A 13,851-nucleotide genomic window follows, 5' to 3' on the forward strand; every position below is an offset into this window, starting at 1 on the left:
AGGACCTCTCCCTCTGCCAAATCTCCCTCATCACCACTACTGTTTTGCTGCAACAGAGATGAAATGTTTCTATTGTTTCAGAAAATTACTCTGGGGTTTTGAAATCTCTGTCCAGTGCCCTTTTCTTTCTAGTTAGTATCAGAGTATTCTTTTAGAACAGGCATGGGCAAACTTCAGTCCTCCAGGTGTTTTGGACTTCAAGTCCCACGATTCCTAACAGTTGAAGTCCAAAACATCTGGAGGACCGAAGTTTTTCCATGCCTGCTTTAGAACCAATGTAGTTCAGAAATAGACACACTTCAATTGCAAGCTGCATGTTCAGTGACTAAAACTGGTATGAGACCATTTCAAGGGAAGTTTAAATCATACCTTGGAAGGCTGGCTCCTCTCAATTTGTTTGGGAGACTCTCTAGGTAAATCTAAATCTGCATGTAGCCTCCCAGTCCCAAATTACTGCTCTTGTGAGATTTGAGAATGTACTCGCGTCTGTGCAGTGAATGCATTCACCTGATCATTAGCTTTTGGTGCGAAATACGGAGTTCTGAGGAATCTAATCTTGGATTTCTAAATGATAGATTATTGATTCATTAAATGCGGCTCCTTTGTTGCATCTACCAATGCTGCTGCTGCTGTTACTACTTCTGTTTTATGAGGCTGAACTCAAGGCGATGAAGAGGCAACAGCAGCTTCTGACAACACTGCTTCTCCTTCTGAGGAAGCGTAATAGTTATTGACTAAATTGGAAGAAATTATATAGATTCTAGTTAAAAATTTAAATATAGTTACATAATGAAGTAAAGCAGCAATTCCCGATTTCCCTACTTCTGGAGATCTTTCCCCTTCAACATCCGAAACAAGAAGTGAGTAGTACGTAACACCTGGAGGACCACAGGCTTTATATTTTTGCTTTACAAAAAAACAGAAAATGAAAAGGATAAGAGAAAGGAAAACAAGAAAGAGCACCCCCTCCCAAAAAAACAAAAAAGGTCTGATTTTTTTGCTCAACTTTTGGAATTAGTGGCTAGTTTCCCCTCTCCTTGATCTTAGCTAATAGCTTATTTATTTATTTATCGTGTCATCCACAACCAGAACATTGTATTGCATTTCTAACAGAACAAAACAAACAAACAGATAAAAAAAATAGCTAATAGCTGAGAGCTTCACTTGAATTTGAATAGTTTGTATATTGTTTTCTGTGTTTCTTGAGAAATAAAGTTCATAGTTTGACTAATTTTTGTGCAGATGTTATCGAGTAATAGGATTGCTGAAATAGAAACTTGAGATAGTTAATGGTTCCTTGTTTATGTGTGTGTGTGTGCATGTGCATGCACCTTCAATTCACCTATTACTGACTTCTTAGGCAAACAATACGCTGAAATTCTTTTGACAGTTCCTTCCACTAAAATATAGCCTAAAACAGCACCTGGTATATGTTGGCAGTCTCTCATCCAAGCCATAACTTGGGCTGAACCTGCTTAGTTTCCAGTAACTGATGGGATCTGGTGTATTTAGATCTCAGTGAGAAAGCCAGCATGATATAGTAGTGCATGAGTAGAACTCTGAAAACCAAGGTTTAAATCTTGTTCAGCCATGGAAACCCACTGGGTGGCCATGGGTAACCCACGTTTTCTTAACCTCAAAGGAAGGCAATGGCAAACCCCCTCTGAATAAATCTTTGCAAGGAAGCTCAGTGATAGGTTTGCCTTAGGGTTGCCTGAAGTTGGAAATGACTTGAAGGCACACAACAATAATGGTTCTGTAGAAGAGAAAATTTAATTCCTTGTATCTTGCTATCTGACAAGTAGTACCATATTTACTTGCGTCTAATGTACCATTGAATTTTGAGGTGTGCATTACAAAAAATGATTTTCTACAGAAGGAAGGAGAAGCAGCACCCTTCCACCAGGAAGAAGAGGATGCCACTTTTCCTTCCTTCTTTTGAAAAGGGGTGCCATTTCTCCATCTCCCAGCTGAGAGATGAAGGAGAAATCCCTTGGGGAGGGGAGGGGTGCTGTTTCTCCTTCGCCTCCCAGTTGGGAGATGAAAAAAAAATGGCTTGGGGAGGGAAGCAGTTAAAAAAGTGTACGAACCAAGGAATGTATATAGTAATTAGTGTGATGATCGCAAGGAAAATGGTGGAGAAAACTGAAAGACAGTTGGGTGATTCTGCAGTTTGAATGTAAACCTGTGATTTTATATAATGAATGCTTTCCAGCACTTTAATAAATGAGGTAATAAAGTACAAGTAGGGTGGGAGAAACATGGGCACTTTAACTGTATGTTGTACTACCATTTGTGTGAGAGTTTCAAATTAAAATAAATGTGTATGATTCATAGGTTTCTTGTCCTTTTAGTGATTTGCTTGCAGTTTTCAGTTGCAGACAAAACACATTCTGAGAATAGCTCCCATACCCTTTGTGGGCTAAGCACTTAAGATCTGTTGTCATGGTATCTATATGATTTTTTTCTTGATATCAATCTGAAGTGCATTCAACCTGTTTGCTTCTGCACATATGGCCTTGGTGACTCATCCCTTGGAAATGGATTCCAGAGCCACATAATCATTTTATTTTGTGGCTGATTCATCCCCTTTCCATTGCCTCTTCCCATATCTATGTAGTAGAGACCCTTAGGCATGAATATGACATTAATTAAGTTGTTACATTGGGATGAAAAAAAGTCCAAAATATTTTTTTGTTATTTATTTATTTGCGATATTTGTATACCACTGTTCTCAACCCCGAAGGGGACTCCGGTCGGTTCACAGTGTTGGCAACAATTCAATGCCATCGATAAAAACAGAATAAAACATTAAAATTGACTCTCCCCTAATAAAACATTGAACATTTTTAAACATATGTTATGTGTCATGTGCCTCCAAATTATTCGTAACTTATGGTGATCCTAAGATTTTTTTTTCCAGAGGAAGTTTTTCCATTGCTTTCCTCTAAGGCTAAGAGAGTTTGAGTTGAGTTTGACTTGCTCATGGTCATCCTATGGGTTTGTGTGGCTGAGTGGGTATTCAAACCCAGTCTCCTGGAGTAATAGTCCAACTTTCAAACTTCTGCATTCATTGTTAATTAAAAGGAATTTGTGAAAGTTAAATGGTTATTAAAATGGATATTAGTAGATGTAAAAGATTAAAAACAATTTACATGATCCAGCCAGGACTTAAAATGTCAGTTTTTGACTGTCATGCCTAATTTTGAAAATGTAAAATGCATTAACCATGGAATGACGTATTTATTTATGTATTTATGTATTTATTTATTTGCTATATTTGTATACCTCCCCTCTCAGCCCGGAGGCGACTCAAGGCGGTTTACAGTTGGCAATCAATGCTCCACAAGATAAAATAGACTAAACATTATATATAATATAAACCATATAAAAACAAAAAAAAAACCCAGTTAAAACCATAAAGTACAAGCCCTCAGCATCTCATCATTAAAATCATTTTCCGTCGCATCGTCCAGATGTTCCATGAGTCTCAATTAATTAGTTAAACTGCGTCTGCAAATGCCTGCTCAAACAGCCAGGTTTTAACTCTCTTTCAAAATGTTAAGACTTGATTGCCTCTGTCTTTTGCAGATGCTGTGAAGCCACCTGGCAGTTCTGTGCCAGCCGCAACTGAATTACCCTTAACTGTCAACACCTCCCTGCCATCCGCACAACCTGAACCATCCCTACCACCTCCGTATCAGCTCATTAACATCCCACCCATCGAATCTGCCTCAAGTCAAGAAGATCCACAAGACTACTTGCTACTGGTTAACTGTCAGAGCAAGAAGCCAGGACCACCAAGGTAAATGCTAACTTTTGATTCCTTAAAAGCTGTAGTCAACTTAGAAAAGTTACTTCTTGTGAAAATATTGTTCGTAAAATGACCTTGAGGCTATGTGTATAAGGTGCATATGAAAAATGAATTTATTTCTTGTTTGGACTTGGAACCCACCTCCAAGACATCCCCATAAACACACATGGACACACAGACACACACGCCCAGAGTGGAGTCTCGCTTATCCAACCTTCGTATTATCCAAGTCAGTCTGCCTCCTACCTGGATCCACAGTTGTTTCAATACATTGTTTTGGTGATAAATTAATAAATACATAGCATTACCATGTATTGAACTGCTTTTTCTGTCAATTTGTTGTAAAACATTATTTTTTGGTGCTTAATTTGTAAAATCATAATGTATTTGACATTTAATAGGTTTTTCCTTAATCCTTCCTTATTATCTAACATTTTTGCTTATCCAACATTCTGCTGGCCTACTCTACTGTATACATGTGTATATGTATATGTGTTTATATATATATATGCACGCGCACGCACACACACAAGTATTGCTATAATTTTATGTTGTTATTGTTTTATGCCTATGTATCGTTTATTTTATACGCAGCATTCTGGAGTGCTTTTGTGAGCCACCCCAAGTCCCTTCGGGGAGATGGTGGCAGGGTATAAATAAAGTTTATTATCATTCCAAAACAGAACACATAAAGAATGCAGAACCTGTACATGGTCCAACACTGTGCTGCAGTAATAATTGTTTTTGCTTTTACTACTTCACACAATGGCAAGTCCACAGCTTCATTGATTAAAATATTCTGTAGGGAGAGATGGGAGAAAGGCAAAGAATATTGCGTTTTTGTGCTTCCATTACTGTGTAATGCTGATTTGCACTTTAATATCTCAGTGCAGTTGTAGTGCTATCAGATAATTATATTGGGCAGTCAATTTGTGCCACCCCATTCCAAGATTTGATTCATAATTTTTTGGCCCTTTCACTGTCACTAGATGAATTGCTTCAGAAAATCAATTTCTTCTGCTTAACAGCCAGCCCTTTGAACAGGCAGCAATGAAGCTGATGTACTAAAGGAGCCACATGATCACATTATCCCTATGTGAGGATTTTGGTGGAACTTCAATGGGCATTTAAACAATTACACGGAACCCACAGTGGATTATGGATCTTGCTTTTCACCAAGAAGTCAATATCTCATTGCTGCTTAACAATCTTAACTTTAGTATACTATTTCAAAATATGTTAAAAACTGCATCCTAAATCTCAAGTAGAATGTTGAATCAATAGAGATTTCCATAACTGTTGACTTACTATTCAGTAATAGATTAAATGTGCCTTTTTAATTTGGACTAGGAAATTGATTTAGTAGAAGGGGTTGTTTGGAGGGTTTTTTGAAGCAGAAGGTGTTGCTTTTCGAAAAAACCTTTGAGAATCATGAAAGATAATGTGCATTTCTTCTGATATCTCTCAATTTTTATCATGTACGTGTAAACCAGCTCTTACATTCTCTCAGAAGAAGGGGAGGAGTATTTACTGCTGGAGGATTTTGAAAGTAAAAAAGTTCCTTTGCAGTGAGTCTAATGGCTATTGTTTGGCATCTGTGTTTAGAATTTAACCAAGAAGTTGTAATTTGCCTGTAACAATTTTGATTTCTTTGTGTGCACATGCATATAATGCATGTTTTGCTGTGGATTATAATAACCAGTGCAAAAAAATAAGCTAATGTTGCAAGAAAATGTGACTTCCACGTGTGGACTGATTTATTATAGTTTGTATGGATTTCCTATAATTCAGTGATTCCTAAACTTTTGATTTCAACACTTAGAAGCCTCAGCTGCCTTGGCCAGTGACCTAAAATTCTAAGAGGAGAAGTGTTTATTTACTGTATTTATAACCCGCTCTTCTCAACCCCATAGGAGACTCAAGGCGGCTTACATATATAGGCAACAATTAGATGCCAAAAACACACACATAATCAAAACATAAGCATTATAATAATCTTTAAAACATAATAAAACCTTAAAACCAACTATTTAAAACCACACAATCCAATCTGTGGCCATTCCAATTTGTCATTGCACTATTTCATCTTTACTTATTGCACTGATAGATTACTCATTGAATGTTTGGTCGAACATCCATGTTTTTAACCTTTTCCTAAAGATCAGGAGGGAGGGAGCTGATCTAATTTCACCCGGGAGGGAGTTCCACAGACTTTTTATGGCCTTGTAAATCAGTTAAATTAGCCTCCCCACATAAGTGGTACCTAAATTTCCTACTTGACATGCAACTGTCTTTCGGATTGCAAAGGTCGACAACAAGCTACACAAGCTCACTCCGACCTTCGAACTCATGACTCAGTAGTGATCTTAATGAAGCTGACTCCCAGCCAGCTGCGCCACAGTCCCGGTGCCAAATCATGCAAAGCAGAATGTGTTATTCCAATTTTCAAGGAGCTTTCCACAATGCTGAACTATTATTTACTTCCACAACAGAATGGGAGCTGAGACCTCAGCAGTATGTTGTGGAAATGCAGCACATCATTAAAGTAACTACACAGTGGTCCTCAACCTGTGGGTCCCCAGGTGTTTTGGCCTACAACTCCCAGAAATCCCAGCTGGTTTACCAGCTGTTAGAATTTCTGGGAGCTGAAGACCAACAAATCTGGGAACCCACTGATTTAGAGAATGAAAAAGGTATTGCTCTTTTGCCACCACTCAACATGTAGACTCTTAATATTCAACAAGAAGAAGCTTGTGCCATCCTACTTCTCTGGTGTTGTAGAAGAACTAATTTCATATGTGATGGCTGCATGACAGCAGTCATTTAATTGAAAGTCATTTTAGCATGCTGTTTTGATTCACTGTTTGATGTTTGTGATTTCATAAGAAATTTGCTTTTATAACAACCTGAATGTTTCAATTTTTTTAATTGTCTTGTATTTTTAGGTCACAGGCTGATGCAGCAAAAGCGGCTTCTTCTGAAACAGACTGCAATGATAATGTGCCTTCTCATAAAACATCTGTGCAATCATTGAATAAGCATACAGTGAATGGATTTTTTCAACAACCACCAAGTGTGTATGACTCTCCCCCACCAAGGGCTACCTCAGTGTCAGTAGATGGTAGCCTTTATAACCTCCCAAGGAGTTATTCGCAGGATGTTTTACCCAAGGCATCTCCTTCAGCAACTGATGCAGATGGAGAGCAACATGTTTTCAGTGCCCCGTCTGCTCCCTCTTCTCTTGATGCTCAAATGAGGCATTTCTCCATTAGTTATGACATTCCACCCACACCTGGAAATACCTACCAGATCCCACGGACTTTTCCAGAAGGATCGTTGGCTCAGAGTTCAAAGCTTGAGACCATTCCAGATGTTCCTCCACCTCGGCCACCGAAACCTCATTATTCTTCAGACCGCTCGCCTGTGGAAGCATCTAGTATCTCCCGTACTTCCTCAGACACTGATAGCAGCTACTGCGTCCCTACGGGGAGCATGCCCCCTTCACGCAGCAACACTATTTCCACCATGGATTTCAATATATTCCGTAGAGGTTGGTGTTTTCATTTCTTGGTTATGCTTTAACACAAATTTCATTTCTCTTCATTAAACTCGTAAGATTCAGTCTGTCGAAACTAGTTAGGGCCAATTTTGTTGTGAGGCAGAGTGAGGAACATTCCTCATGCAGCAGATGCTGGAGGGCAGGAAGCAGTGACCAGGTATGTGAGGACATTGCTTTAGGAGTTGTTCTGGCCTCCTAAACTAGCTTGTGGGCTAGCCTTTAATAGTGGGTGTTGTGCCATCACTGGAATTTAGGATTCAGTTGCCAGTCTGGTTTGGTTTCTGTATATGGAATTTGGCAGGTGTGGAACTCACCATATTATCCTCCTCCTTGAAGCAAAATAACTTGTGTTAGCACTGAGGACATATTAGTGGGTCTTGAGAGACAATGTAAAAGACAATGGAGCTTTGCTGCATGAAAACCATTTGCACCTCAAGGTATCCTGGATGGGGTTTGCTAAGGATTTGCATTGGAGAAAGGAAAAGGAAGACGGAAAACAAGTGCATAATCCTTCTATTTATCATTGTGTTCTGCCCAAAACCCCTCACTTAATCGAAGCCAACTTCTCTGAGTTTCTAAGACCTTTTTTTTACTTGGTTAAATTGTGCTTTGAACACTGCAGGGCATCAAAGTTATTGCAAACAGGGAAGCATCATCAACATATTTCCCCATATTAAGAGTCTTCATAGCATGACAATTAGGATTAAGCATTCTTGGGATGGATAGGCTAACTCATACAGTGTGTTTGTCTGGAAGTCGTATCCCTTGAAGCCTGTTTGGAAGCTTTTAAAGCACAGCCTGGAGTGTCCACCCATTAGAGATGCGTCATTATTGCATTTCTTAAATTGGCCAGGGGTCAGATTAGACGATCTCTTAAGATAACTTTCTTCTCTCATGAGTTGGTCTGATATCTCATGGTGAAGATGTTAACATTTTTGACAGGACATTTTTGTGTCATGACTTAATAGGCTTACATATATGTAGGTCTGTGAACTGTTTGCATTTCTAATTTGTTGGGTGTTTAGTTTGTTAGACTGATTGTAGTTTATATGAAATCAATCCTTATTTTTGTATTTTGTGTGGATTTGTTTTGTAAAACTCCATAAATCCATGATGGTTCCACTGGCAACAAAACCAACATAATCAATAGAAATTTAGTAGAAAAAAATCTCTCCCGTTTGACTACAATTGTATGTCCTTATGCTATTGACTTACTTGCCCCGTTTTATTTTTAGATATTGGATCTCAGGATTGCTATTTTGTTCCACGAACATTTGCCAATGACAGATCGAGTTCACTGGAAGGCTTCCAAAACCACTTTGTAAGTCTGATTTGGGTTATCAACATTGTCATCTTAATGGGGTTTGCACTTCAATATATATTCTCTGAGAATAGAAAGGGCATATGAAGTGTGTTTTATACATAATGTTCAGTTATTATATAAATTTTCCCAATTTGGTGTCCTCTAGGTATGTTGGATTACAGCCCCCATCATCCCCTCAGCTATCATGTGGGGTTGGAAAGAGATAAATTGATCTCCAGAATGAATGTAACTTCAGGAGTGAGTGTAACTTCAGGGCTTAGGATGGGGTCAAGCTATCATCCATCACTAGCCTGGCTAAAATGTGTATGATTGAGGTTGTCAGTTACAAAACAGAGAGTTGGTTTTGGAGCTGGTAAGATACACTTTAGAAAGAAGTTCTGTTGGGTATGGAGAAATCTAGTTTGGGAAGTCAATTTTTTGTTGTTAAAACATTATTTGTCATTGCTTTTAGAAAAACAAAAGCCTGTTAACTGTGGGAAGTGTTTCAAGTGAAGAACTCGATGAAAATTACGTCCCCATGAACCCAAATTCTCCTCCACGGCAGCATTCGAGCAGTTTCACTGAACCTATTCAAGAAATGACGAACTATGTGCCAATGACTCCAGGCACTTTTGACTTTTCACTGTTTGGAATGCAAGTCCCTCCACCAGCACACATGGGCTTTCGGTCCAGTCCGAAGACTCCTCCTAGAAGGCCAGTCCCTGTTGCAGAATGTGAACCACCGCCCGTGGATAGGAACCTCAAGCCTGACAGGAAAGGTGAGGCAAGAGTGCTCACTGCCAGGTGCTTAGAGGGTTTGCTGAGATTTTTAGGCATTGTTATCCAGATAATAAAAATCAAGAGAACAGTATAAATAGTTGATAAGCCATCCAATAAAACATATGCATGGTGTATTTTTATAATAAATCAAGAGATTATACAGCTCATCACTGGCAAAATAAATTAGAAAATATATTCTCATTATTTTACAGAATCCATGCTGAAGAGGCATTTATATTCTGATTTAGTTATGATTGGGAATGCTGCTAAGGCAGAGTTTCCCAACATGGTTACCTATGTCATAGTATTTCAGCTAAATACACTTCCAATTCTTTATCAGATTTTCATGCGAAAATGTGTACACATCTCCAAAGTAGTCAAACACACAGCGATGTTAATGGTGAGGTTTGCACTGGTTCCTTTGCTCCAGGTTACCTAACTCACATTGGAGGCAAACAACCTGTAGAAGGCTCAGATGGATCCATGAGAGACAGAATTTAGACTTTTCAAAAAAAAATTGCTGCTAGCCTTTTCATTAATTGGAAAAAATGTTTTTGTGCTTAAGTAGAAGTAACCCCCAGTGGCACAGTGGGTTAAACTGCTGATCTGCTGAACTTGCTGACCGAAAGGTTGGCAGTTTGAATCTGAGGAGCAGGGTGAACTCCTGCTGTTAGGCCCAGCTTCTGCCAACCTAGCAGTTTGACAACATGCAAATGTGAGTAGATCAATAGGTACCGCTCCGGTAGGAAGGCAACAGTGCTCTGTGCAGTCACGCTGGCCACATGATCTTGGAGGTGTCTACGGACAACACCGGCTCTTCGGCTTAGAAATGGAGATGAGCACCAGCCCCCAGAATCAAACACGACTAGACTTAATTTCAGGGAAACCTTTACTTTTACCTTTAGAAGTCAACTGTTAATAGCCTTCTATTTTCAGTTATTCAGATCAATGAACAAATATGAGGTTAGTTTGAAGAACCAAATATGAACAATCTTTTGAGTAGTTGACATTCTGGTGGTCTACACTGTTTAGATCTTTATGTATTGTGCCTTATGGGGACACAAAAGTTTGCTTTAACAAGGCCTTCATCTCTTAGCTCTATAATTGAGATAGAGCATCTATTAGTTCTTAAAGCTCTGAAAGGGAGTTTATAAAGACACTATGTGAGCCAACATCATTGGTAAGAGTAATGCATTGTGGATAACTGGGTGGGATCCAGATTTTTACTTAGCAAAGGAACAGGGTGGCAGATATATTTTATTCCCGCTTTGCCATTACAGTACTCTGTTCTCCTGGAGAATGGCTCTATTAGATTGGACAGCCTTCTGGACCTTAATTGGAAATGGTGCTGGAGTCTCTAAAGGGGGAGGGAGAATTAGAATAAAATGACCATCCTGTTCTCCTCCTACTGTTGTATCTCACAACTGTTTACTGTGTAAATGGAGAGAGCACTTAATGTTTGTAGAGGGAGAAGTCTAGTTCCAACTGAGCATATATAAACATAGACATAGGTGACTCTCAGAAAAGACAACAGATACTTGAGAATATATCAGAAAATGCTGTTTGAGTGATCTTTTTGATGCCACCTATGTTGAATTGTGTGTACATAGCCATTACCCTTTTTGCTGCTTTAATCTTTCAAAGCTTGCATGTGTTGTGGTGGTACTTTGGAAACAGCATTGATAGCAAGTTGAAGCTTTGCTTGGGAAAATCCTATCCCCTCTCAGCACCACTGAGTGTCCATCTAAATCAAAATAATGTGAATACTCTCGAGCTGTTATATATATTCAGGCCTCAATTCAATCGGCAGTCCCAATTAGAGTCAATTTACTGAATCAGCTGGAATTTGGTAAATCAATACAACACTTGAGACCCTTTCATACAAGACAGTTATAACACTATGATTCCATTTAACTGCCATAGCTGTAGCCCGTGAATCCTGAAGTTTGTAGTTTTCTTGAATTAGAGATCTCTGGCCAAGAATTCTAATTTCTCTCCCCAAACCACAAATCCCAGAATTTTTAGGATAAATCTACGATCATTCCATCAATTCAGTGAGCCTAATCTAATTGACTGAAGTTAGGCTTCTTTACATTTGAATTGCGTTTGGTTATGGTGGTGGTTGTAGCCCTCGATGGCACAGTGGGTTAAACTGCTGAGCTGCTGAACTTACTTACCAAAAGGTCTCATGTTCGAATCCGAGGAGCGGGGTGAGCTCCTGCTGTTAGCCCCAGCTTCTGCCAACCTAGCAGTTTGAAAACATGCAAATGTGAGTAGATCAATAGACACCACTCTGGCGGGAAGGTAATCACACTCCATGCAGTTATGACCTTGAAGGTGTCTACAGACAACGCTGGCTCTTCAGCTTAGAAATGGAGATGAGCACCACTCCCCAGATTCGGACACAACTGGACTTAATGTCAGGGGAAAACCTTTTACTAATGGTGATGGTGGTGATGGTGATGGCTCATAAGTATAAGGAGTATACTTTAAAAAGATAATGCTTGGGGATTTTTTGTTGCTGAACATCATTGCAAGTTAAAGTAATTGTAATTGTCATCTTTAATTTAAAAAAAATATTTACAAGGTGACATTGTGAATAATTTTAAAATGAAGACCAATAATGCAGAAATCTAATTGATGGGGAAATTATGGTTATGAAGCTATGGTCGGAAATTAAAGCATATTCCAAACTGGTACTGAGTTTTCATGATGTAATACATAGAATCATAGAATCATTGAGTTGGAAGAGACCTCATGGGCCATCCTGTCCAACTCCTGCCAAGAAGCAGGAAAATCGCATTCAAAGTACCCTGACAGATGGCTATCCAGTCTCTGTCTAAATGCCTCCAAAGAAGGAGCCTCCACCACACTTCGGGGCAGAAAGCTCCACTGCTGAACAGCTCCCACAGCCAGGAAGTTCCTCCCAGTGTTCAGATGGAATCTCCCCTCCTGTAGCCTGAAGCCATTGTTCCAGGGCAGCAGAAAACAAGCCCACTCCCTCCTCCCCATGACCTCCCACCACATATCCATACATGGCCATCATGTCACCTCTCAGGCTTCTCCTCTGCAAGCCAAACATGGCCAGCTCTCCAATGTATCTGAAATAGGTTTGGGTTTTATGAATGCATGGCATCAAATCGTGCCAATCTGTAACCCGCCTTGAGTCGCCATATGGTTGAGAAAGGTGGGCTATAAATGTCATTCATAAATAAATAAATAAATTTTATCAGGTTAATGGTAACTATTTTGGGATCAAGTAGGAGAGGCACGTTTTCTCACATTGGTGTTCCAGAATCCATTACTTTGCTCTCCTTAGAGAGGACATTAATAAATGCTGCACTGTTCCATTTCATCCTGACACTGGGTTGCCAGCTGCCACCAACATGAAATTTCTGCAGAAGCACATTAAGACTATGTGCAGACTCTATGGAGAAACTTAATTAAAAAAAATAAAAATTGAGATGCATGTAGATATGCATTGAATTCACTTCCTTATCCATTGAGGACGTGTCTTTTCCTGTACATGAGATGTACGACTGGCATGTAAGGCTCTCTCTATATTATTGCCATGCTTTTTTTCCTCATGGAAGTCTACTTCATAGGGTGTTTCTAAGGAGAACATGCCAAGGAAACAGACCACAGTTCAGAAGCCTACAAGCAGATGTAGTTGTGGAAGGGAGCAGTTTCTTTCACTACAGTATTGCTCTTGTCGTGCCAACCAGACTTTCTTTCTTTTTTTTTTCTTTTTTTTTTGGGGGGGGGGGGGGGGGTTCATTTCTTCATAGCATTATATCTCTATTGCTTCCTTGAAGCAAATTTCCTGCATGCCTTCTGGCTACTGTGCTTACTCCCCAGCATGAGCTTTAGCCTCACTGCAAAACTCTTTCTGCCAGTCACTTCTCTTTTCCTTCTCTATGCAATATTTCTCAAGAGGCCTGGCAGCTCCTCTTACCTACCCGATGATTATAATTTTTAAAATATATCTTATATTAAGAAAGATTCTCTTTTTTTTACCAATTAGGTCAGAGCCCTAAAATTTTAAGACCTAAACCCCATGGTTTAGAGCGAACAGATTCACAAACCATAGGTGAATTTACTGCAAGAAGAAAGGGTATGTACATCAAGCACTGCATGCTCTCTGGGGCTCCATATGATGAAATCTCCTAAACGTGACATTCTTGTACAACCTTGTTATTACTTCTTTTACCATCTCAATTCATGTTTCCATTTACTTGTTAGCTACAATATTTTATGCTTAGGGAAAAGCACCACATAGTATAGAAAACATTGCTGGAATATGTGTCAAACTAATTTTTCTTCCAGACAGCTTAGCATTTGTTGCTACATATTTATTTTTTGTTTTCAAATATATCTTGCCACCTCTATGTTATT

At 39.2% G+C, this 13,851-nt stretch overlaps 1 protein-coding gene across 3 annotated transcripts in view; it reads left to right on the forward strand.

Moving 5' to 3' along the window:
* GAB1 (GRB2 associated binding protein 1) overlaps positions 1-13,851 on the forward strand; it is a 118,590-nt gene that overhangs the window by 93,737 nt on the left and 11,002 nt on the right. For 2 of the 3 annotated variants that reach the window (XM_060778898.2, XM_067468685.1), the window contains exons 3-7: positions 3,592-3,805; positions 6,760-7,364; positions 8,609-8,694; positions 9,149-9,455; positions 13,481-13,570. In XM_060778898.2, the coding sequence (XP_060634881.2) occupies positions 3,592-3,805; positions 6,760-7,364; positions 8,609-8,694; positions 9,149-9,455; positions 13,481-13,570 (1,302 nt within the window). The remainder of the gene's footprint in view (positions 1-3,591; positions 3,806-6,759; positions 7,365-8,608; positions 8,695-9,148; positions 9,456-13,480; positions 13,571-13,851) is intronic. The other variant, XM_060778899.2, reaches the window with a different exon arrangement.

The sequence above is a fragment of the Anolis sagrei genome, chromosome 5, assembly GCF_037176765.1.
Source record: "Anolis sagrei isolate rAnoSag1 chromosome 5, rAnoSag1.mat, whole genome shotgun sequence".
NCBI lineage: Eukaryota > Metazoa > Chordata > Lepidosauria > Squamata > Dactyloidae > Anolis > Anolis sagrei.